The 25,126-nt window shown below is 40.4% G+C and overlaps 1 protein-coding gene across 13 annotated transcripts in view; it reads right to left on the minus strand.

Moving 5' to 3' along the window:
- Positions 1-4,116: 4,116 nt before the first annotated feature.
- Positions 4,117-25,126, minus strand: part of DCX (doublecortin) — a 367,328-nt gene continuing 346,318 nt past the window's right edge. For 8 of the 13 annotated variants that reach the window (XM_070257762.1, XM_070257759.1, XM_070257764.1 and 5 more), the window contains 2 exons: positions 23,405-23,499; positions 4,117-12,432 (listed from right to left, as the gene is read on the minus strand). In XM_070257762.1, coding sequence (XP_070113863.1) covers positions 12,376-12,432; positions 23,405-23,499 — 152 coding nt within the window. In that variant the 3' untranslated portion in view covers positions 4,117-12,375. The remainder of the gene's footprint in view (positions 12,433-23,404; positions 23,500-25,126) is intronic. The other 5 variants (XM_070257767.1, XM_070257760.1, XM_070257766.1 and 2 more) reach the window with 3 other exon arrangements.

The raw sequence follows: 25,126 nt of genomic DNA on the forward strand, positions 1-25,126 counted from the left end.
TTAGTTTTTTCCTGGAGGAGGTAGGAGGACATTGTGTAACCTTAAACCCCCTGGATCCGTGTAAAGGAACTTTGGCTCATTTCTTCAATTAAAATGAGACATAAATTCTGTGCCCTCCCCCACCTTTTGTCTTTTCCTACCATTATTGAGACAAGCCAGGGCTGCTTCCCTTTCAGGAAGCATCATTTTTCCAATAAGGCTTTGATTGGAAACAGTACCTTTGCAGCTGGGCTGCTTTTAGCGCCGACTGGTGATAGGCAGCCTGGTCAGATGGAAAGAGCACTGAACCAGGAGTCAGGAGTCCTTAGTGCCAGCCCATCTCTGCCTCCACCTAAGTGTCTGAATGCAGTCAACTTCCTTTCCTTTCCTGAGCCTCAGTTTCCTCTTCTTTTGAACAATGAAGGGTTTGAACTTAATGTTTTGCTACTTAAAGTACGGTCTGCGGACAAGGAAAGTGGAGCATCAGTGGGTAGCTTGTTAGAAATGCGGAATCTGGGCCCCACCCCAAGGCTTGTAAATCAGAATCTGCATTTTAACAAGATCCTCAGGTGATTTTTCTCCACAATAAAGTTTGGGAAGCGCTATGGATTTCTCAAAGAATCACGGAGGCTCTTGTTAAACATACAGCTTTCCTGGCTGCTTTCCTGGAGATCCTAATGAAGTGGGATCGGGAATTTGTATTTATAACGAGTACCCCAAGTGACTCACATCCCTGGGTAAGCTTGGGAAACATTGGACATGTGGTTTATGAGGGCCCTTCCACTTTTGACATTCAGCAATTCTGTGTGCAACTGGTTCATTACTGCCAATAGTAAATAGTGGCACATAATGCAGCCCTCCAGGACTTTCCCTTCTCTAAATTGGGTAAAACATTTTCAGAATCATCCAGCGCTGTGCAGGCAGGTGGGGAAAGGAAGAGGGATTACAACAACTTAAGCCAAGTCTTCTTGATTGGAGAAAATCAGCAGCCGCCGGTGTTCAAAGAGAAATTACCTGCTTACTCAAGACTGTCTCCTTGAAGCAATCAGCTTTGATATAATCAGACGAAAGACCCCCTTGGAGTATTGAAAAGGAAGGATTAGAGATAGAGGGGGCAGTGTTCTCTCCCACATTGGCAAGGGACTCAAGGAGAGGGGGGCCAGACAAGTTGACAAGGAAACCTGGGGAAAGCCTCTCCCAGAAAGGGATCATATTTTCCAAACCCTCGCTGTGGATGTGTGTCCTGACAAGGGATGTTTTCCGATTTGTGAGTATATTTATATAAAATTTTTAAGAAAGGTCTAAAAACGAAATCACATTTATGTATTTAACAAATCATCTTTATTCGGAAAAGGAAAAAATTACATGAGATCAGGACTGCCCTGGAAAGTCCAGGATAGAAAGTTGCCAGTTTTTCTCCATGTTTGAGTTTGTTTTCCTTATAAATATGCCTTAAGTTCCGTTGCTGGTAGGTCTTGGCTACATCTGAGATTTAGACAGGTGAAGAGAATGTGGAAGGGCATTCAGAGGGTATTTTTCTGGGCAGGAAAAGAAGAGTAGACTCGATCAGCAAGAGTGAAGTTTAATGAGCATTGCATAGTCAGGGCCCAAGTCAGGGGAGAAGGTGGCCAAGAGGGAGGCTACTGAGCTGTTCGGAACAGAGGACCATGTCTGGGGACAGGGGAAGCTAGGACTGAATTACTCAAGTCAAGGTTTTCCTTCTTTGACATTTTCTCCCTACATCCATCCGTCCACCAAATCCTGACACTTCTATATCAACAGCTCCTTGTCCCCATCCTTCCTCTCTACCACCACTGCTCTGGCCTTATTCATGGTCTTCTTATGTCTCCATCTGGACTCTTGCAACAGGTGCAAAGACCTGTTCTCAGTTTGTCTTTACCTATGCCAGACTTTTCTCAAGCTTGAAAAGGCAGTCCTTCTTCAGAAAACTAAATATATAGAGATCTTACCAGAAATTATAGCCTCTTGAGTCTTTGTTCTTCCAGGAAAGATGTAAACTCTAATTCAAATGGCCCATGGGATCATATATGCTACTTAGGTCCTCACTGCGTCCCAGGGAAAAGGAAGTAGAATTCACAAGAGCAGGTGTTCTCAAATTAGGGAGGGCCTCAGAATCCTTTGGAGAGATTATTAAAACAGGAATTGCTGAGCCCCACTCCCAGAGTTTCTGATCCAGTATATGTGGGGTGGGACAGGAGAATTTGCATTTCTGACAAGTTCCTAGGGGGTGCTGACGTACTGCTTTACAGTGTGAGCACCTTGAAGGCAGAAATGCTTTCATCTGTCTCATCTCTGTATCCCCAGGACCTTAGCACAAGTCCTGGCTTGAAGAAGGCTTTCAGTAGCAACTGTTGAAAGAAGGAAATCACAAAAAGAGAAAAAAAGAAAGGGGGATGGAGAGGAAGGGAGGAGAAAGGAAAAGGGGCTGAGGAAGGGAGAGGGAGGACGGGAGGGTGGGGAGAGAAAGATAAGAGAGAGAGAGAGATCAGAGGAGAGAATTTAGTTAAAAAGGATATGATCTCAAAACAAAAGATAGTCCTCCCTTTTAAATGAAATACATTTATTTCTATGAAAAAAACATACTGTATTTCCTTAGTTTTCTCTTTTCACCACAGTCTGGTGAAAATTTTATTACAGACTACCGCTGGTTGCTGTACCTGCATTTGGGAACCACTGGTCTAAACCACCCTAACTATAATTCCAGACTATGCACTTGTATTTTCTTCCCAGGACCCTGTGTACTAGGCCTACAACCTGGCCACCTCAGGGAATTTTCAGTTCTCAGAAAGGGCCTTGCTTTTTCTGCCCTTTCCCATGCTATTCCCTCTGCTTAGAATGCTCCTTGCCCACCTTGAAAACTCTTAATTTCTTCTCAAATACTGCCAGTTCCGTGAAGTCCTCCTGACCTTTATCATCCCAGGACATTAATTGTCCTGTAACACTTGCTCCTTTGCACTGGACTCATTGATTTACAGGTCTGTCTTCACTAGGCTAGAACTCCTGGAGGCCTAAGATCAAGGCCTCGCAATTGGCAGGGTACCTGGAACATAGTCAGCACTCCAGAGATCTCTTAAATGAAAACCATGAAAAGAAGCTGGACTTGATCTGATGGGCAATAGACAACTATTCTAAGTTCCTGGTCAGAGAATGACACAATCAAAATGATCTTTTGGAAAGATTTTACTTGCAGTGGAGACCAGGATAGAGCAAGGTGGGAGAAAGTGACATCATGAGAAACAAGCAATGAGGAGGGCCTAATGATGGTGGGGATGAAGACTGGCATGTCCAGTGTGACTGTTGTATCTAACTTTCCCTTGGATTAGGAACACTAAGAAGTCCCATCTCCATCTACCTTCTTTGTCTCCACCAGACTGATAGTCATGGGGCTAGTTAATAAAATATGCTATATGGAGGAAGCATTCCTAATCATCTCAGTCCTTGGGAATACCTGGGATGCTGGCATCTTTGCTTCTTCACACACAGGTTAGGTGGAAGCTGCAGGGTTGGCCCTCAGTGTGAGGTTGATTAAACTGTTTTCCAAGATCTCAGCCTCCTCTTTCTGTGCTCTTTCCTCCCTCCCTCTCCATCAACCTCTTCACAAGCCTAGTGTCGTGTTCTCCCTGTTAATAAAACCTTATCTGAGAAAAATGTTTAGTTATTTACGCCTAAGAGTGAATAAGATATTTAGGTGTTCCCCCACCCAGAGAGTAGCTGCACTATCAACCTATGAAGGGAGAACAGCCACACTGTCAAAGGATTTCAGGCAGCAGGTAGAGGTATTTTCATGGAGCCTTTCTTGGGCCTCTGAAAACATGGTACTAGAAGTGACTACCTATTCTGATGGCACACACTGACCTTGGCCAAAGCATCTTATACATAAAAAAAGAAGTCCTTTGATTCCTGCTCGACTCTGGAAGGGAGATATGAGATCTTATATGTTGTAAATGCGCTGTGCTGTTAATTATGGTGTTTCCATCATACATTGATCCTCAGCTTCCTCATCTATAAAATTAAGGGGTTGGACAAAATAATGTCTAAGCTTTCTGCCAACTCGGACATTTTGTGGTTATATGATCATCGGTTCAATGCTTAAAAAAAGAGAATGTCAGCCAGAAATATTGAAATCAAGTTTTATTTTTGGAAAATGACATTACACACATCTTGCAAATGTACACAGAAATGAGAATGAGATGAAGAACAGAGCTTGAGAGCCAAAATGATTGCAAGAGCAGCTCTTTGGCTGCCCAGTATTGAATGCTGTGAATCTGCAGCGCTCACAGTTCACGACACATTACACACATGGGGAACTTCTCTAGACTTTGAAGTCCTCTGACCAAAGAAAGCCCTCATCAAATTGTGGAGGGAGGAAGAGGGATATTAACAGGCACAGGAGATGAAAAGGGTCTGCTCCCGCTGGTTTACATGGGCCTCACCAAACCTACCAGTCCAAGTGGGAACAGCAAACCAAAAAGGAGAATGCCTTCTTGGAACACTGCTTTTGAATCACAGTCTAAGAGTGGGTTAGGCATTGCCTGGGAAACCGACAGCAAAGCATATAAACCCATATCCTCGCCTTTTCTGGCTATGACTATTCTACAGGGGAAGCTAAACATCCCTGAATATCTGTTGTCGTTCTCTGTTTTTTTTTCTTTTTGAAAAATAATCATTGGTCATTGATCAAGCAGAGCCTTATGAGGTCCCCAAATCCCTCAAAATTGCTGCAGGGGTAGGGACCGCCATTGTCCACTGTCTTTCGATTATATGTGATTCTGAGAACTAGCCAATCCTGCAATGTAATCAAATGGTCAAAGACACTCCCAATTTGCCACTGATTTTTATGCAAAGGGGATGTGAGTCTTTGATCACAATGCCATTTCTTGCAAAATAGTCAATAACTGCCGAGAGACGACATTTTCTCCCTTTTGGTGGTTTGTTTTTTGCTGACCTTGCTTGGCAAAAATTATTGGCCTCCAAATCAGTTATTTACAACTGTAAGACACCTGGGAGCAGGGGGAGAGAGAGGGCAAGGGAGGGAAGAGGGACCACAAGGAAGAATATATTCTTTTCAGAGGTTAAAATGAGTTATTTAAGAAATGCGATGTACAATACCATGCATTTACTCTCCAAAGCTAGTCACTAGCAAGCTAACGCCTCTAACACTACAACCACCAATTACAGCTGTTTTGCTACAGTTACTGAGTTCTAACTACAGCTATAGGGCAGAAAGGGTGGGCTGTTTCCATTTCAAACTTTCTCCCTTTGAAAATGGCCATAAAAGCGTTTTCTGTACAAGTTTAATGGCACAAAAAGGTGACCGAAAATGTTTTAAAGAACTCACCACACATGAGAAATGCAAAATTCAATCAAAACATGCATTAGTTGTGTACAAGTTATAAGGGATCATTGGCTTCAAGCTGCAATATATTACAGGACCATACATTGGAGACATTTTGGTATAATTTCTTACTTGCTCAAATCTCTGTAAGAAAACTTATAAAGAAATGGCATTGGAAAGGGCATTCCATATGGTATTGCCAAGCGGTGACATTCCCAAGGGTTGGGCACTCTGTTGAATAAATTAGCACCTGCAAGCTGGCTTCTTTAGCTTCATTAATTACTCTGATACAGACTGCCTGCACAGGATCATGAACAGTTGGTGTTAATAGTAAACGTTTAGGTAAATTAGTAACAGAAGGAAAAATACATTTCGATTAAGTAAATGTTTCTTTTTATAGTAGGGATTTGTTAAATACCCTCTTCATTTAAATCAACCTCAATTGCCTATCAGTTTAGCTAAAACAGTTCAACAGTTGGCAAGCCCAAAACAGAAGGTTATTACAGACAGCTTAATGTGTAAAGGTAAAACTTTAAGCAAATTGCTACCCCCACCCAACACCCCTACCCAGCCAAACCAAATGATGGGAGAAATTACCTGTGGTCTCTCATTATATTATATTGCAGCTTTTGAAACTATGAGCAAATTTTTAAAAAATCAATTAATAGTATTTAGCTGATAGGAATCCATGGGTGGATTTTTCTGTTCAGCTGATTATTTTTCTGAGCACACTTCACTGCTCCACAAAATGGCAGACTAAAAAGGAACCACAAAGTATTCTGTACAGTACTTGGAAGGCAAAGACCCAAAGATACACGAGCTATAAGGAAACTGCTTGTTAGGATCTGCTTTGAGGAATTACAACTGAAAATGGAGAAGAGAGGGCCAGGATCAGATTGATTCCCATCAATATACTTCTGAGTGGACTGGGGTAGGATCAGGGCTGGTTGAGTCTGGAAATAACTTCTCATCACCAAGACAAAATCACAGGGCTGAGAAGAGGCGTATGCCCAATGCCTCGACAAGGAGGAAGGAAAAAGAAAGAGGGAGACAACGAAAGAGAGAGAGAAGAATTTCAGAGGACAAAGGATGGACATTTGTGCTGTGGAAAGAGCATGATAACATAGAGTACAAAACCAAGAGCAAATATAGTGAACTAGAGAGAGAAAGAAGACAGAGATACACAGGGGAGAGAGACAGAGGCAAAAAGCCATTGATTTCCTCAGGTTGTTAACTCAGAAACGAAAAGTTCCAATGCCTCCCACTTTTCCCTTAGTTTACAAGGTGTTTTCTCTGACCTCTGTTTTGCCATCTGACCTCTCCCAACTAGTCTGTCCTTCTAATAAGGTGCAGGAAGATGCCTTAATTCCAAATGGGAATTCTATATTCTCCTAGCCCCAGGCATCCAAGGTAAGATAAGATTGCCTCTGATTCCAGAAAATGTTGAAGCCCATAAACTAAGAGATAAAAAGTTAGGCAGTTGGAAGGAGAGTTCAAGAGTCATGCTACCTAGGCCAAAGTAGGAGGGCTGCATGAATCCTTAATGGGAAACAAGCAGAAAGTGACACCAATAGCAAGAGGCTGGGTGTAAAGACCACACTAGATCTTTGGAGGTGGAGACAAGCTCTGGGGAGCAGCGTAGGGGAGACAGAGGAAGAAGTCACCTTTTCCTGAAGAGAGGAGGGGCAAAATTCTCTAGCTAGGTATACTGAAAGACAGGCTGATGGAGAGGGAGCCTTTTAGTCTCTGAAAAGAAAAAGTGGAAGGGGTTTGGAGAAACTGCTAACACTCCCAGCCCATAGTAGGCTGCCCACTGGAGTCAGTGCTCTGTGGGTTTAGAAATGCATTTTCCTCCTTGCACACATGTCTTGGCTGTGGTGTGAAAAAATCTCTAGCCTTTTACCCTCTAGGAAAGTGAGGTATGCTAGCCAGAAGAAGAACAAAATTAGGAATTCATTTTTAAAAAATGACTTGTGTTGTCTTGGTCAATAATCACAACCTTTAGGGCTAAGGGCAATCCACTGACTGTTAACAGCACTAGAGTGGGTCTTGGCCAGCAATAGCCAGAGAACCTCCTCTCCAGATGCCGCTCCAGCCAAAAGGTAGGCATGAGGAATCAGTGCAGTGTCCTTGCTCCAGGTGGTCACACCTGTAAGGAAGAGGAAATCCTGCATGAAATCATAGAACAGTGGACAAGGCTAATATGGGTTCTCCTTCTTCAAGCAGAGGTTGAAGTGTGATAGGTTCGAAGTTCTATACCAGGAGAGAGACTCAGGGAGCCCAGCAAGGCTCCATTGCTATACAGGAGGCCTCAGGTCACTTCTGGCATATCAATGGCTGGGCTTTCATTCTCTCTAGGTTCCTGGTCCCAAAACATAGGACTTTAACCCCTCACCCATTCCAGATGAGTTTCAAAACACTGATGGTTTACTTAGGAAACCAGCCTAGGCCTAAGAGCCAAATCCCTTAATGCAATGAGGGCAATATGTGAGTGAGGTCTAGCCTTGGAGATCCAAGTGGCCCCATGTGGCCAAGGACAGCTTCCAATGGCTTTTTTTAAAGAAAGAAATCTCCATTGCCTTTTATTTCCATAGCAACCTGGACAGTGAAACAGGTCATTCAAAGCCCACTGCCCCACTGCATCTGTCTGGAAACGTCTCTTGGCATAGATGTTTCTAAGGTGGGCTGATCTTTAGGAACATCCCCATCAGCATGCTGGAGCTCATTTTGAGAACACGGGCATGCTTGTTCCCCTGTCCAGGGGAGATGTGTTCTTTAAGAAAAGAAAAGCTATTTAGAACCAAATCTGAGGGGGATTGGGGGCATGTCCATCCAGAGTATTGAAGGGAGCATGGAAGTAGACAATTTTGTCTAAGGCAAGCACTGGATTGCTGGTCTACGACTGGGGCTGGGTGCTTTAAAGAAGGATTTAGGGGCTCAGACCCCTTCTTGCCTTCTTCAGATAATTACAGGTCCATTTTAAAGTTCCTTGGTTAATTATGATTGGGAAGAAGCACAAAAGAGAGAATTTCCTTAGGAGTGGGGTAAACTGAGAAGGAGGTCTCTTGGAACCGAACTAATGAATACCCCTTAGTTTCCAGGAAGAGCCTTGCTGCAAGGAAAACTATGTGTTCAGATCTTGTTGCCCTGGTTTCTGCTATGGAAGGCCACAGGAGCAGTGTACACAAAAAGATGAGTAGGGTGTGTAAAGCACATACCTTGCTATTTTAGTGCAAATACAAGGAGCCAATGTTTAACATCAGCCAGGGTACATATTAGTCACAAACCCCTTGCTTATACCTGGAAATTGCCCCCCATCAGGGCAGGACGGCTATGGGGACATTGTGGATGAGGGCTACTGCAGCAAGGCCAGGTTATTTTCTCTAGCTAATCTCACTCTCATATTTTAAAAGAACTTATTGCCAATGAATCACAGCCACAGTCACTTAAAAATACTGCAAAGCCACCTCAGAAAGTCTGGATGAACAAAGCTATTGTTCCGCTCTTCCTTCCTTCCTTTCCCTGCTCTAGGAACAAGAAACATTTCCCTCAGCTCGTGAAGACCAACCAGTATGAGGTGAGATGAGTTGAGCTGCCAAGGAAAACCAGTCTTCCTCCATTCGCTTTGGACAGGACAGAAGCTCGGGGGGCTGTTCGGAGGGCTCCTCAAGGAGGGGCAGTGATTCCTTGTGTTGGATGGACAAGGCAAGGGCCCTCATTGTTCCCGTTGGTCCTCGATGCCTCCTGCTCTTTGGAGACATCTGCAGTCCATGTGGATGGGAACCATATGAATACAGGGAGAAAGAGCCGTATTAGGTTGCTTGGAGGATTTCCCACTGAGATCAGGGCAGCAGCATATGGCTCCAAGATGCAACATGACCCTGGGAAAGAATTCTCAGGAGCCTAGTGGAAGGCAATACAGTTCAGTGGGAAAAGGCCCTGGAATAAGAGCCAGGAGATGTGGGTTCTAATCCCAGCCCTGCCCCTAGCCAGCTGTGTGACCTTGGGGAAATTACTTTACCTCTGCGTCTCCGTTCCTGGCCTGAAAATGAGGAATTTGAAGTACATGATGTGATCTTAAGGTTCCTTCCAGCTAGAAAACTCTATGATTCAATCTAGGCTAATACTAAAGTCTGTAAGGACACAAAGCAGTCATGCTAATGGCTATCCTTTCCAAAACAGTGAAGAGAAAAGGAACTTTTCTCTCAATTTACTCCTAGTTAACACTACTTATGAAGTTGTTCAGCCCAGCCCCCATATATACATTTTCCCCTTCTTTGTCCCTATTTCTATTTCTGTAAGGGAGAAAAATAAGGAGGTAGGAACAAGCAACAGATGGATTATGTGTGTGTTTGTGTGTGTGTGTGAAAGAAGGAGGGAGAAAGGGGGTAGTGGAGGTAAATACTTACTGAATACTTGATATTTGCTGACTGTGCAGAAGGTAATACAACGGGACTTTAGTGGTAAAACTGGATCTGGTAAAATTGGGAATGAAAGACAGGGGTGAAGGTGCTCAGTTACAACTGGTTTTTTTTGCCTTGAAAATAGGCTAATTTAAAATGCAATTATTGAAGGCTTGAATTTTGAACTATACCAAGGCCCCCTGAAATGGCAGTACAGAAATATTTCCTTATAATTGATTAAAAGAAAGATGGAAAATCTATTATTATTCTAGAAGATTGTTGGTTCAAAGATCATTCTAAAGAAAATATGTCCATTTCATATTTTCTAATGGTGCATATTCACAAGCAAGGAAAGGCTCAGAGAGGTAACATAGGGCCTGGACATAGGGAAATCTGAATTCCTCCTCTGGCCATGCTCTTTACCAGCAGGTCATTGGGCTGCCTCAGCCTCTGTTTCATCTTTAATTGAAGGAATTGGACGAAATGAGATCTGGAGAAAGACTGTGGGTGGAATCTTTGGCCATCTGGCTTGAAGTTTAGAAACAGACCTCCTACCACTCTCTACACTCCCTCTCCATTCCAAGTAACAATTTTTCTCAATTAACTACAAATTATTCTGAGAGGCACTAAGAAAACCTTAGCTTCTAGAAAGAGGTAGGGGGTAAGTAAAATGGGCTTCTTAATGGTTTCTAACAGGCCTACAAATAAAGGAGAGGGGCAAAAAGAGATTCTCATAATTTTGGGTTCTTCAATGACCAATTTAAGCAGGAATCAGTACTATCATCATGTGGACTTTTCTCGAACCAAAAATGTTTTTTGTAGCTAAGGACATCTGAAGCTTGTCTGGGGGCATTTGAGCTACTCCTTCCACCACTGAGTTCCCTCCTACACAGTGCACATCAGCAGTTGCCACTGATCCATGTCGGAGTATCCTGTAGTATCTCCTAATTATGAAGCAGCTGCACACACGCGCGCGCATGCACACACACATACACACACACACACACAGCAAGCTTATTCCAGTTAAAGTGGATAAACAACTGCAAGTCATTCACTAGCCAAGCAGCAGTTTGGCTTTGAATGCTGCACCTTTCAAACTATCTGAACAATTACAAAGAAATAAGGACATCTTCATATCTGCTAAAAGCAAACACAGAATTGGCATGCATGGCTTTCACTTAAAGTTCCTTGTCTTTGCCATTATGGGCTGTGATTACAAACAAAAAGCAGCGTTATGAACCTGTACCTCAAAGACTGAGAATTACTTCAAATGATCAGTCCTTAGCAAAGAGAAATCCTTTCTAGTGTTAAAGACAAGTGAAAGGTTTCTGTCTTTAGTATGAAATACCAGGAATCTAGATAAAAAAGAGTTGCTTAAAATATGCCATAACATTTCATTTAAAATATAACTAGAATGTCTGGTCCACATTGAAATTATTAATGTAAGTATAACGGTTAAAAAGTTATCAAAAGACTGATTCTATTGAATTGGCCTCTGCTATTCATTTTGTTTTCTCCTGGAGGTTTCTGTTTGGCAGTGACAGCATGATTTCTAAACTACGTTATTCTTCTGCATTTTTTTTTTGGTAAATTTTCTGCGTGTGTTTTTTAGACAAAAGAAAATCACCAGTTTATAAAAAAGGAGCCTGAAGAGTTTGCTCCTGAAATACAGACACAATGTTTTATAAAAAGGATATTGGCTTCTTGCTATAAAAAGCGACCGAAAGGTGTCAGACCTGAAAACAAATTTCACAGTGTTTTCAGTGTTGGCTGTTTACAAGGCATTCAATAGAACAGAGATAGATGGATACCATACAGTTTGTGTAATAACTTGCTATGTTAGACAGCCTCCTAGTGGAATCAGGTATATGAAGTCCCTCACCCCCAACTCTTATTAATTGCTTATTGATTCCAAATTGTCCCAGTGGAGAGGTTGACAAGGAATTCACTGTACTTTATAAAACTCTGCTGAAATGTCCCCAGTGTCTCCCCATTCTGCCAATTCTCTTTTAGCTAGCCCTCACACTGGGGTCCTAAGCATCTGGTGTCAGAATTACAAGTTGCTGGTGTTTCTCCCCCTTGGCAGCCAGAACTGGTGCTAGACAACAAACTAGGGGCTCAATCAGGAGTGAAGAGCGAGGCTGGGGAGCTGCCTTGCTGTCCTCCCAGGAGCCTCCAGCATTCTTGAGATCGGGAGACAAGGGGCACTTGTGTTTGTCACTCTTGGATTTGCCAATGAGTTTCCCCCCCCACACACATTTTAAGTGTTATGTATGTAAACAACCCTCTACAGAAGGAAGACTGTCGTGTATGAGCAAAGTGAGACGGGAAAAATAACGCAGGTGCCTAAATATTCAATAGAAACGTCATGGACTAGCACATTTTGCATTCCTGGAAAGTTACCCCAATGGATGGTTATCAATCTATCTCTTATAATTGATAACTGTGGATCAGTGGCCCAGAGGAGAAATCACAGGAAAATAAACCCAACATATTACAGTGTGTTTTTAAAAATAACAATAAGAAAAAATAAAAACTTGAAAGCACCAATAGCCCTGTTGGACACTTGAGCAGAAGTACCCTATTGTAACGGTAAGCTTGGATTTGTACTCTGGACTCTGAACGCTCTCTCCTCCTTCACATGGAATCACCAAGTGAGTCCGAGTCATCCAAGGACAGAGGCAGGTACAGGTCCTGTGAGAAGATAAGAGATAAAGTTAATTCTCCTTTTCTTAACATCTTGGGCTTTGGGCTCTGAAATGAGCAAGATTATATGACTGCTTTTGTTTTTTTAATTGATATTTTCTCTAATTTTTATTGTGAAATAATTATAGATTCACAGGAAGTAGAAGTACAGGGAGATATCTTTGTACCAATGCACACTTCACTCAATTTCCCCCAATGGTACCATGTTGCAGTTTTACATGCACTCATGTGTGTGTGTGTATGTATGTAGTCCTATGTAATTTTAACACGTGTATATTTGTGTGACCATCACCACAGTCAAGATATAGAACTGTACTCTCACCAAAGGGCTCCTTCATGCCATCCCTTTATAGCTACAGCCTCCTCTTCCCCATCCCTAAGCCCTGGCAATCAATGATCTGTTTCCCATCTTTACAATTTTGTCATTTCAAGAATGTTACCTAAATGAAATTACACAATATATAACCTTTTGGGATTGGCCTTTCCTATTCAGCATAATTCCCTGGAGATTCATCCAAGTTGTTGCATGTATCATTAGTCCACTTCTTTATACTGCTGGGCAGTATTCCATAGTGTGGATGTACCACAGTTTGTTTAACCATTCACCCATTGAAGGATACGTGGGATGACTCCAGTTTGGGGCTACTAAATATAAAGCTGCTATAAACATTCACGTACAGGTTTTTGTGTGAACATAAGTTTTTATTTCTGTGGGATAAATGCTCAAGAGTACAACTGCTGGTAATTGCATGTTTAGTTTTGTAAAGACTGCCATATTGTTTTTCAGAGTGGCTGTACCATTTAGATTCTCCTCAGAAAAGTTTTAATGATCCAGTTTAACCACATCCTCACAGGTATTTGGTGTTTCCACTACTTTTTATTTTAGTCATTCCTGTAGGTTTGTAGTGATATCTCATTGTAGTTTTAATTTGCATTTCCCTAATGGCTAATGATGTTAAACATCTTTTCATGTGCATAGTTGACATCTGTAATTCCTCTCCATGAAATGTTTCTTTGTGTCTTTTGTTCATTATCTAATCAGATTTTTTCTTACTGTTGCATTTTAACAGTTATTTTTATATTCTATATATGTCGTTGGTTATATATGTGGCTTGCAAATATTTTCTCCCAGTCTGTAGCTTGTCTTTTTATACCCTTTGCATGGTCTTTGACCGAGGAAAAGTTTTTAATTTAATGAGGTCCAATTGATCCAATTTATTATTTTTTTTTGTCTTATAGGTTGTGTTTTTGTTGTCAAATCTAAGAACTCTTTGCATAGCCAAAGATCAGCAGATTTTCTCCTATGTTTCCTTTCTAAATGTTTTACATTTACATCTATAATCCAGTTTTGAGTTAATTTTTGAATAATATGTAAGGTTTAGGTTCAGGGTCATCTTTTTGCCTGTGGATATCCAATTGCTCCAGAACCATTTATTGAAAAGTCTATCTTTCCTGCATTGATTGATTTTTGCACCTTTGTTAAAAATCAGTTGTGAATATATATGGAGGTTTGTTTCAGGCTCCCAGAGAACTGCCAGGTGCTGAACAAACGCCTAACCCAGAAAATGTACCCTATCTACCTACTTCCAACTTAATTCTTGATGCTTCCACTTCCCACCAGGAATGAAGATTCATGGCTCCAATACTGCCCCAAGCCTTGTCTGTGTTTTGAGGAAAGAGGGGTGATGTGGCACTGGTGTTTTCAATGTTCCCAGAGCTCTATTTGGAGATCCTCCATTGACTGATTTGCGCACACTTCAGTGAAATGTTTCTTTGTGTTCTTTTGTTCATTTTCTAATTGATTTTTTCTTCTTGGACTTCATTCATCCACAGTCTAAATCAGTGATTTTCAAATCTCTCAATCTCTTTTTCCCTTCTCCTTTCAAATCTTCTATTTGAATGAAATTTTGCTTAGAAGCCCAATACGTGAAATAAATAAAAGTGTAGTTGTTCTGGCTGAACCAGACATGGGGGAGGCAGAATCTCACTCATCCCCAAATGAAGCACAATTTGAAAACCACTGTTCTCATTCACATTATAGCAAGATACTAAAAGAAACTGGAAAATTTAGGGTCAACTCTGTGGATATTTAAGAGACTCTCTTTGGTATGATGGAAACAGAGAACTTCATTAGAGGACTGTCCAAGAAAATTGCAGAAGACAGCTTCTTCTCGAGGTAGGAGAAAAAGTGAAGATGAAGAAGAAGGACAAGAATGCAGAGGAAGGGGACTTATTTGTCTAACATTGAGAATGCTTTCTGCTGAGAAAGAAGGGGCAGGAAAACTTTTAGGCAGCTTAGAATGGAAAGAGGAGTAAAGTGTATTCAGAAACCTGAGGTTTTAGCCCTGGCTAATTAGTACTGTGACATTGAACAAGTCTTTGAGTCTTCAAGAAAATGCAGACTTTGAAAGTGACAATCTACAATGTATTTTCCAGCTTGGAGACTATTATTTGGGGCTCTTCAAGGGAATAGTGAATCATTATTAACACAACAAAGGCAACTACAGCAAATAAACTCACTTCTCACCAACCTCACACCCCTTCACTGTAAATCAGGGATCAATAAACTTTTTCTGTAAAGGGCTAGATAAATATTAGTATTAATATTGTTATTATTAATAATATTATTAGTATTAGTATTAATAGTATTAATAATTATTAATATTAATAGATAAGTATTTTAGGCTCTCTTTGATGGTCACATATAGTCTCTGTCAGACAGTCTTGTTTGTTTGGGTTTTGTTTCTTTTACAACCCTTTAAAGATATAAGAAACATTTTTTTACATCGGGGGCCATCCAAAAACAACCAGGCCATAGGCCGTATTTGGCACTCTTGTTCTAAACTACCAAACAAAATTTCTCAGACAACTGATAAAGAGAAAGTACAATGCTGAGGAAACAATAGGAATGCAATAAAAACTTGTAAAATTGAATTGAGGCAAGGTGGCGTACAATGGAGTTGCACCTCTGAAGGGATATAGTTCTCAAGTACTTGAGTAAAGTAAAAATCGAACATAAGCAAAAGAATCTTTGAGCTCTAGACTTCCAGAATTGTGGGAAAAGACTCTCTGAAAATCTGCTCTTATGTAAATACAGTGACACTGGAAAAATTGTCAAAATCAACTTTTTCAGAACTCTGGAAATTAACCAAAGGCTTGCAACAATCCAAAAAGTGTTTATTTAAGAAAAATAGCTGAATCTCAGTAAGAATACCAAGATTTATTGTACTTTAACTTGATCTATTTCCATTCTCCCTCTCCACAGCTCCAATGTAGCTTTGAAAACCAATAGCCTCACAACTACAGTATCTGAAAAACAGCAACCTAGCAGCCACTGGAGGATGCAGAATGGGTTTGGAGCTCCCCAGAATGCCCCATTCCCAGAGAATTGTCACTATTTGACCTGTCTGGTAGCTCCCTGGAAACTCTCACTTAGGTTTCCAGGTTTTTCTTTATTTGGCCTGTGTCCGAGCACACTCACTGTGAACAGCCTTTTCAAGAAGTATTAATCAGCTGGAACTGTTTAAAATCACAGCTGCCTGAGCTGGGGGAAACAGTTGGGGCAAATGAAGCTGCTCAAAAATCTCAAAAGGAAAAAATGGAGAATTAATGTCCATAGAGGACTTTGAAAATCTCTTGACATGTTCCCAGAAATCTCTATGTTCAGGACTGGACATATTCTCAGAAAAGAGCTGACAATGGCCTAATCTCTCACCTCTGGTTGGCCTTGAGGCCCTGCACAAGCAGCAAATGAAGGCTAATGCAAAGTCATAAACTACCCAACAGAGCATTGAAATCTTGCTCCAACACACACACACAGCCCCTCAACAAAGGCTAGGAAACTTAGTGGATCATAGCATTTAAGGAAATCAAGCAAAATCACCTTTGAAGAATGAAGGAGCAATCAAGACATTCTCAGATAAACAAAGACAGAGTATTCATTGCTAGCAGAGATGTTCTACAAGAAATACTAAAGAGAATCCTTCCATGAGAAATGATGAAACAATAGGCAGTAATTCAAATCCACATAAGAAATAAAGAACACTGATAAAAGTAAACACAAGAGAAAGTACAGATTTATGTTTCTAACTCTTTTCTTCTATTATCCAATTCAAAAGACAACTGCATGGACTAGTAATTATAAAAATGTGTTGATGGACTTAATTACATATAAATATGTAATTTGTATGTCAATAAAAGCACAAAGGGAGGAGGGAAGGAACAGAGCTATACTATAGCAAAATTTTTTTATAGAATTGAAAGTAAGTTGATATTAATCTAAAGTAGATTGTATTAAGATGTTAATTGTAATCTCCAGAGCAACCACTAAGAAAAGAACTCAAAATAAAATTAGTAAAAATATAGGAATTAAAATGATACATTAGAAAAATATCTATTTAATACAAAAGGGCAGAAATCAAAGAATAAAGGAACAAAAAAGACATAAGACATAGAAAATCGCAAAATGGCAGACGTTAATTCCTATCTTACCAGTAATTACATCAAACATAAGTAGATTACACTCTCAAAAGAAAAGGCAGATATTGACAGAATGGATTTAACAAAAAAAGTGATTCAGCTCTATGCTGTTTGAAAGAGAAAAAATTTAGATTCAAAGACACAAAGTTGTTGAAAGTAAAAGGATGGAAAAAGACTTAGCTTGCAGTTAGTAACCAAAACAGAGCTGGAGAGGCTATACTAATATTAGATGAAATAGACTTTAAGACAAAAATTGTTACTAGAGACAAAGAAGGACATTTTATAATGACAAAAAGGGTCAATACATCCAAAAACATGATTATAAACATATATGCGCCTTAACAACAGAGCACCAAAATACCTGAGGCAAAAAATGACTGAATTGAAAGGAGGAATAAGCAATTCAACTATAATAGTTGAACACTTCAATACCCTACCTTCAATAATGGATACAATAACTAGGTAGAAGACCAACAAGGAAAGAAAAGACTTGAACAACACTACAAACAATTACACATCTATATAATACTCCATCCAACAAAAACAGAATACACATTCTTCTCAAGAGCCCATGGAACATTCTGCAGGATTGATCATATGTTAGGTCATAAAACAAGTCTCAATAAATCTAAAAGGATTGAAATCATGCAAAATGTGTTCTTCAACTACAGTGAATTAAATTAGAAAGGAAGAACAGAAAGATATTTGGGAAATTCACAAATATGTGGAAATTAAAAAAACACTGATAAATAGCCAATGGGTCAAAGAGGAAATCACAAGGGAAATTAGAAAATACTTTTGAGATAAAGGAAAAACAATATAGCAAAAGTTATGGGATGCAGCTAAAGCAGTGCTCAGAGGGCAATTTATTGAAATGTTCAGAATACGCTAACTCATAGAAACAGAGAGTAGCTTAGTGGTTGCCAGGAGCTGGTTGGAGGGAGAAGGGGCTGTGACGACTAATAGGCATAGAGTTTCCTTTGAGGGTGATAAATATATTCTTGCACAAGTTTTTGATTACACTAAAACCTACTAAACTACACTTAAAAAGGTGAATTTTATGGTATGTGAATTACATCTCAATAAGCTATTTTAAAAAATAGTATCTTTGGAAATTCCTTACATTGACAATTAAATGCTGTTTATGTGACGCCAGAGCATGTAATCCTATACAGCCGTATGCATGTAGTGATATATAACGTATATAATAATATTCAGTATGTAATGATGTGTATAAATGTAAGACATGGTTTTATAGCAGTTTTGTTCTATGACTACATTGTGACTACTGATGAATTCTGTAAGTTAAACTTACACATAATGATGTCCACTGTAGCAGAAAGAGCACAGGATTAAGCGTCAGGAGACCTAGGTTCTAGGCCTAGCTTTGCCATTCAACTTCCCCTTTCAGGGTCTTTCCTTCTATATCTGAAAATTGAGGAAGATGTCGACTATAAAACCTTTAAGTTTCCTTCTAGTTCTAAAATATAACTCGGATCATTGCATTTTGTTTTTCCTTAGTTATACCTAAGCAAGTGAAATGAGACAGACACTGACAAGTTATTGAACTCGCTGGACATTTTTCAGGCGGTACAAAAGGGTGTTTTCATTATGGAAGCCACCACTTTGAGTCCCACTACAGTGAACCACTAGCCTTCAGCATTCAACCCTACTCTTAATCGTTCATGTAACAGACACTTCAGTGTAATTGGTTGGTTGGCAGATATAATTATCTGAGAGGATTTTTCCAGACTTTTGTCTCAGAGGAAGCAGGGACAGGCCTAGGGGTAGAATCATGAGGAGACTCCATTTGCAGCTGCTATAACTTGGAATGAGTAGGGTGAGATGCAGGCTATGGAGAGAGACTCCATAGGACTAGGCTTAGGTATGAACTTCTGTCCTCTATCAATTTATTTAGTATTCAAAATGTATTTTTTTCATGGGTATTAAAATGTTCAGGAAAAGGAATTATCTCAACCTTCTGTTTTTGTTGATTGATATGTAGAAATACAGAAAAATGCATATTGCTTAACAATACAAATAATTTGCACCTGAAATTCATTTGCTTAGTCCCTTGGAGCCCTCCAGAACAAAATGTTTGTAACAAATACAGCTGTGCTGGCCATATTAATACATTAGAGAAAACAAAAACTTGGTGTCTGGTCCAAGGAGCTTATAGTCCAAAGGAAGTCAGAGAGGAGTTTTGAGAAACCTGGCTTCTAGTTTGGGTTCGCTTTTTCCCAAAAGTGCCCTGCACTTTTCTGATGGTGTGGTTTTGTTCTCACTGATTTTTTTTTAAGCCAGAATGCCCATTCTCTTCACCAGCCATCAAAAGTCTACCCAGGCTTCAAGGCCCCACTTAAATGTCACCTAGTCTGTAAAGCTTTCCTGTCTCCCACCCTCCCACAATCGGATGTCTTTCCCACCCTCCTTTGTGCTCTTGCAGTCCTTTTGTTTGCTCTTGATTACACTACCCAAATCCACTTAGAGTGGTGTCTGTGATTTAAGGGTCAGGACCCTGCTTTACTCATCAAACTCTCTCTCCAAGCACTTACAGGATGACAAAAAAGTCTGGAAACACAGAAGAAAATGGATATTTAAATAATGTTAGTTATATTGTCACATAATATGTTGAATACCTTTTCCTTCAATCTCCAGACAACTTCACAAGTAAAATGCCTACAAATTTAAAACCACAAGTGCAATCATTAATCTGGGAAAACTTTAAAAATAAATGAGAAAATTTCCCTATGTTTCTCAGCATTTTGAACTTCTTTACTATGGTACCTTCTCCAAATTACTGAATCATACTGGGGCTGTCTTTGATCTCGGCACTTCCTTTTTCTTATCTGTAAAATGAAAACACTGTCTTCCCTATCTCTTTCACTGGGTTATCAAAAGGGTAAATGAGAAAATTGCTATGCAACAGGAAAAAGCAGTATGAAAATGCAAAATATTGTTCTCATTAACTATACAAGGATTTACTCTGTGTCCATATTGTAGCACTTGAGTATGCGGACTTTGGCTAACCCCATCACAGCTGCATTAGAGAGGATTCTCCATGAGCTGCTTAAGAGGGGAAGCCAAGAGGCTGATTACAGCTTAGGGCCCTGCCACAGCCATCAAAAGTTACCAAAGGGATGCTGGGACTTCAAGTTTGTTTCCAATTGCGCAGGAGGAAAGTCATGGCCTCAGCCACCTGCTTCCTTTCTCCACCATGACTCACACCTTTCAGGTCCACTTGGATGGAAGTTCAGATGAGATCTGCTAAGGCCAACTGCCCAAGGACCTTGATGGTGCTAAAGCTCAGGTAGCTGTGTGAAAGGAGGAGCAAGAGGCTGACACCTGAAGCCCAGAGGGACTGAGGAACGTCTCAAGACACTTTTTAGCTTATTCAGAAAAAACAGTTCACCCTCCATCATTGGTGGTGTAAGCATGAGGCTAATGCCTCCTGATAGGATGCATTGAGAGAGATGCAACATCACTTTTATGACATTTCTGCCTCAAATGCACAATCTCAATTTAATCACAAGGAAACATCAGACAAACCTAAACTGGAGGACATTCTACCAAGTAACTGGCCTGTACTCTTCATGTCGACAATATACTTTCCTGAAAGATAAAAAAAAGCCTCAAGAACTTTTCAGATTAAAGAAGAATAAAGAGACATGACAACTGAAGGTAATGTGTGATCCTGGATTGGATCCTGGACCAGAAAAAGAACGTTATTGGGGCAATTGATAAAACTTAAATATGGACTGTAGAGTATATAATAGTATTGCATTAGTGTAAATTTCCTGATTTTGATAATTGTACTATGGTTATGAAAGAAAATGTCCTTATTCTTAAGAGATATATACGAAAGTATTAGAGGTAAAAGGGCATATGTCTGTGACTTAATCTCAAGTGGTTAAAAAAATAGAAAAATGCAAATTTGTGTGTGCAGAGAGAGAGAGAAAACACAAAAAATAAATAAGTCAAAATATAAACAACTGGTGAATCTGTGTAAAGAGTATACAGAAGTTCTTTATATTATTCTTGCAACTCATAAATTTGAAATGATATTAAAGTAAAAAGCTAAAAAAATAGTAAGAATTATACAAAATCTAAATGGTGTTTTAAAAGTTTACGCTAGAAAATTATATAATTTATAACCTAATGTTTGTTTGCCTAACTGTCATAAAAAGTAATTTTAAAAATAAAATAATACACTAAAAATTCCACAGTTAATAAAACAGTGAGGTGCTAAGAAAATGCTGCCAGCTGTAGCTTATTCTAATCCTTCAATGGTTAAATTCGTTCTTAGAATTGAGTCAAAACAAGAACAACAAAAAAACCCTCACAAAGAAAAAGCCTGCAAACCCAACCAGGAGAAACGGTTTAACAATGCCAACACTCACCCCAGTGGGCTTATGGATGATGGGTCCTCAGCCTAAATGAACTGAAAATGTCAATTGAAAAGCTGAATGACTCAAGTGTGCAGAGCAAATGCCCAAGCTGCCCCTAGCCCTTTGGGGAAGGTACTGATGGAAGGTAGTGGGGTAGGTCACACTTTCCAGAAGGAAAGTAAAGGCAGAAATGCATAGGGCAAAGACACAGTAAGAAGCAGTGTAGCATAGGAGGTTCTGCGTGGAGAGTGGAACAACAGAAGTAGGCTACTCCCCATCTTGGAATGTCCACATTAACAAGCTTTGCCACTCAGAAGAATAACTGAAAGCTGACTGCAAAAGCAATTTTCATCCATTTCACAATCTCCGGGTGCTGTTGGCTACGCAGTTCAGCAGATCCTCCTTTGGGGAAACCAAATAGCTCAGCAGGACAATTAGAAGGTTCTGATCAGGCAGGGTCAATACCAGAAGTTAAATGGGTCATTAAAGAAATGAAACAGGCATTAGGAATGATGGAGCAGGTAATGGTCAGATTAACCAGGAAATTGAAGTCCTGATGTAGAGAAAAGGAAATGAAAATGGATGTTAGGCAGTGGTGTGCTGTTAAATGTTTAACAATTGACTTCCTGTAGGAAAAAAACAACCACCTTGATTTGTAGTATTTGCTGATATCCATAGTGTAAATATTCCCTTCATGGCTGAGTTCTAGTTACCTATATGATGTCACTGAACACAGAGTTAGGAAGTCCCGTAAAAGCGAGCTAGTGTGGGGGCCGGCCCAATGGCATAGTGGTTAAGTTCGCGGGCTCCGCTTTGGGGACCTGGGATTTGCAGGTTTGGATCCTGGGCGTCGACCTACACACTGCTCATCAAGCCATCCTGTGGTGGCATCCCACATACAAAATAGAGGAAGACTGCCACAGATGTTAGTTCAGGGCCAATCTTCCTCAAGCAAAAAGAGGAAGATTGGCAATGGATGTTACCTCAGGGCCAATCTTCCTCACACAAAGAGAAAAAAAAGTGAGCTAGTGTGAAGTGACAACAGCATACTGCCAGCAGTAACCTGGGGGCCAGTTCTGTCTGCTACTACCTAGCTATGTTACTCTAGTAAGTAATTTAACCTTTCTGGATCTCAATTTCTTCATCTTAAAATATCAACCTCATAAGATTATTGTGAGAATCAAATGAAACTAATTTGTCTCCATCTAAGATCTCTTCCAGCTCTGACCTTCTATGGTTCTGTGATGGAGTTGGCCATATTGGTGGCTTTTCGCCTATTTCCATCTCACACCAAGTCTTTTGAGCAGGAAGAAGACAAGAGAATCCTAGAGGAAGCTGCTCTAGAGCATGGTAATCAGAGCAGAAGCCACATCCACGTTACCTTAGAGATGAGGTTCAAGGCGGTGACCACTCCAGATTTTCTATTTAGGAGAGATTTCTGGGTGGGAATCTGTTTGGAAAGTGGGGCTAGAGAATTTATACACTTGTATTATTTTAATGGTATATTTATTTGGGATGACTTAGAGGTGTAAATGGTGCCCAGGGCCAATGCAATGTATATATGCCCTCTCTTCCTACACTGTACCAGAATCTGCCTTATAATGAAGAATACATAGTGAAACTAGGGTGTGTTCATATTTTAATGTCCAGCAAATCTAAAGGGAGAAACTCAGTGTTAACTTTCTTTGACTGCTATCTTTATGTCACTTCTGTTGACTGGTGCCTGGGGACATAAGTTGCCCTCAATGCCCCCTGTGCTATGTATCTGAATTGGAGCGACAAGTGCCCAGCTCATCCCCTGAGCCATCATTTGGTGACACCATTAGATCAGAATGGGTATTTGGGACCTCTCTACCTCGTCCTGTTGGTTAAATGTAACTGGAAGTAAATAAACCGGGAGTCAGAGGAATAAATAAAAGTGACTGGAAGCTTGGCCCCTGCTGGGATTCCCAGGGCTTCAAACTAATGATCCAGATGAAGGGAAATTCTGATCTCGATGTGCTGTTGAAGTAGATGGAAGAGAAAACCATCAACCAGCCATTCAAAAAAGTCCGAGTGCAACGGGGTTTAGTAAGGTATAAGAGACATAATACCTTGTGCTTCCGGAGGCTGCCAGGACTGGTGGGCGTAGAGATGGGAGACTGCTTAGACTTGGGGGTAGAGAGCTGGCTGCTTGAGGTTCCATTTGCTAGCCCAATGCAAGAGAAAAGGAAGGGATAAAAATCAACAGCATACAAAGGAACACGTTATCCTTCCCCTCTGAAGACACTAAGAACATTCGAACAAGGTACACAGACAACCAAGTGATTTGATGAGTAGAGCAAAGGTGAAAAGAAACACATTCCTCAGAAAGGCAAGAACTGCAATCCTCAGTTAATTAGATCCCGGCGCAGTGCAAGGCAGTAATCCTCCCACCCTTTCCCCTGAGTGCTTCCAATTACAGGGGTCTGGTTCTTTTCAAATCTTTTTCATATTCATTCCCAAGTTTGACCCTAACAACATCTCTGGCAGGTAGTCTGGGAACATACTATTTTGTTTCAATTTTGTAAGTGAGAAAAAAGTGAGGCACAAAGAGGTTATGTGCCTTATCTTAAAGTGGAAGAAATATGGGTGATTCAGACCAGGGCACATCCCTTTTTGTGGCAGATGATGTGGCATGTGCAGGACAGCCCCATTGTCAATCTCTCCCCCACCTCCTTTTCTACTCATCTTCCCCCAACCACCACTCTCTCTTCCCTCCATCATTCTGGGTGAAAAGAACAGAAGGAAAGAAAGAGAAATGGGTCTAGGCGAGAAGAAGAATAAAAGAAAGTGGAGGAGAAACAGAGAGTAAAAGAGTAAAAAAGGTTCAAACAGCAAAATGGGCAAAGGAGAGAATCATAAAGGAGAGAGAAAGAGATCAAGAATGGAGGAGAGGGGAGACAAGAAAGAGTAAGAAATTAAGAGAAGAGAAGAATGAGGAAGTTTGAAATAGGGAGAAAGACATTGACAATGTCTTTGAAAGGCAGACAATGGCTACCTGAGTCAGAGTGCACCCCCATTTGTCTCTAGTCAATAAAATGCCCAAAAGAAGATGGTTTACTATTTAACATCTTCATATTCCATTGTGTTTGCAAATTGTTTTATATTCCCTTGCTAATGAGCTTTTTAAATATCCAGTCATGTAAAAAGAAATGTGGTGCATTGAAACGGAACGATTAAACAGCTTCCAAAGTGGATTCACGTTCAGACATCTCACGCTAAACTTAATTTTCTTTTAAATCTAAGGATCTACATTGTTAATCAGAGATATTCTGAAATGTGCTTTAAAATTAAAGGCAAATATCCCAAGGGTGTGGGGTGGGGAGACAGAGGGAGGGAGGAGGAGAGAAAGAAGGAAGAAAGGAAGGCAGGAGATTAGGAGGGAGAAGGAGAGATTGAGAGAGAAACACAGAGAGAATATAGAAAATTGAAAAGGTTAGGTAGGAATATGGCCTGAGAGTGTTGCTGTTAGCCCCACAGGTAAAGCTTAAACTACTGTATTATGAATATTTTCTGAGGATATACTTCGTCTGCACCACTTATGGTAATGTTTCCCTAGGTTCTGGAAGCTGCATATCAACTGTAGAGACAGAAGAGACATCAGTATGGTAGTTGCTAAGTTTATCCAAGTGCAAGTGAGCTGAAAAATGAGCACTTAGGCATCCACTGTCTGGTTTTACTTGTATATTCACTCATCTATCATCCATTCACTGAGAGGCCTTTCTGCCTGTCAGGGCTTCCTGGAAGTCATTCATTCATTTAGCCAATAGTTATGGGGTACTTCTTCTGAGCCA

This window comes from Equus caballus, chromosome X (assembly GCF_041296265.1).
Source record: "Equus caballus isolate H_3958 breed thoroughbred chromosome X, TB-T2T, whole genome shotgun sequence".
Classification (NCBI taxonomy): Eukaryota; Metazoa; Chordata; class Mammalia; order Perissodactyla; family Equidae; genus Equus; species Equus caballus.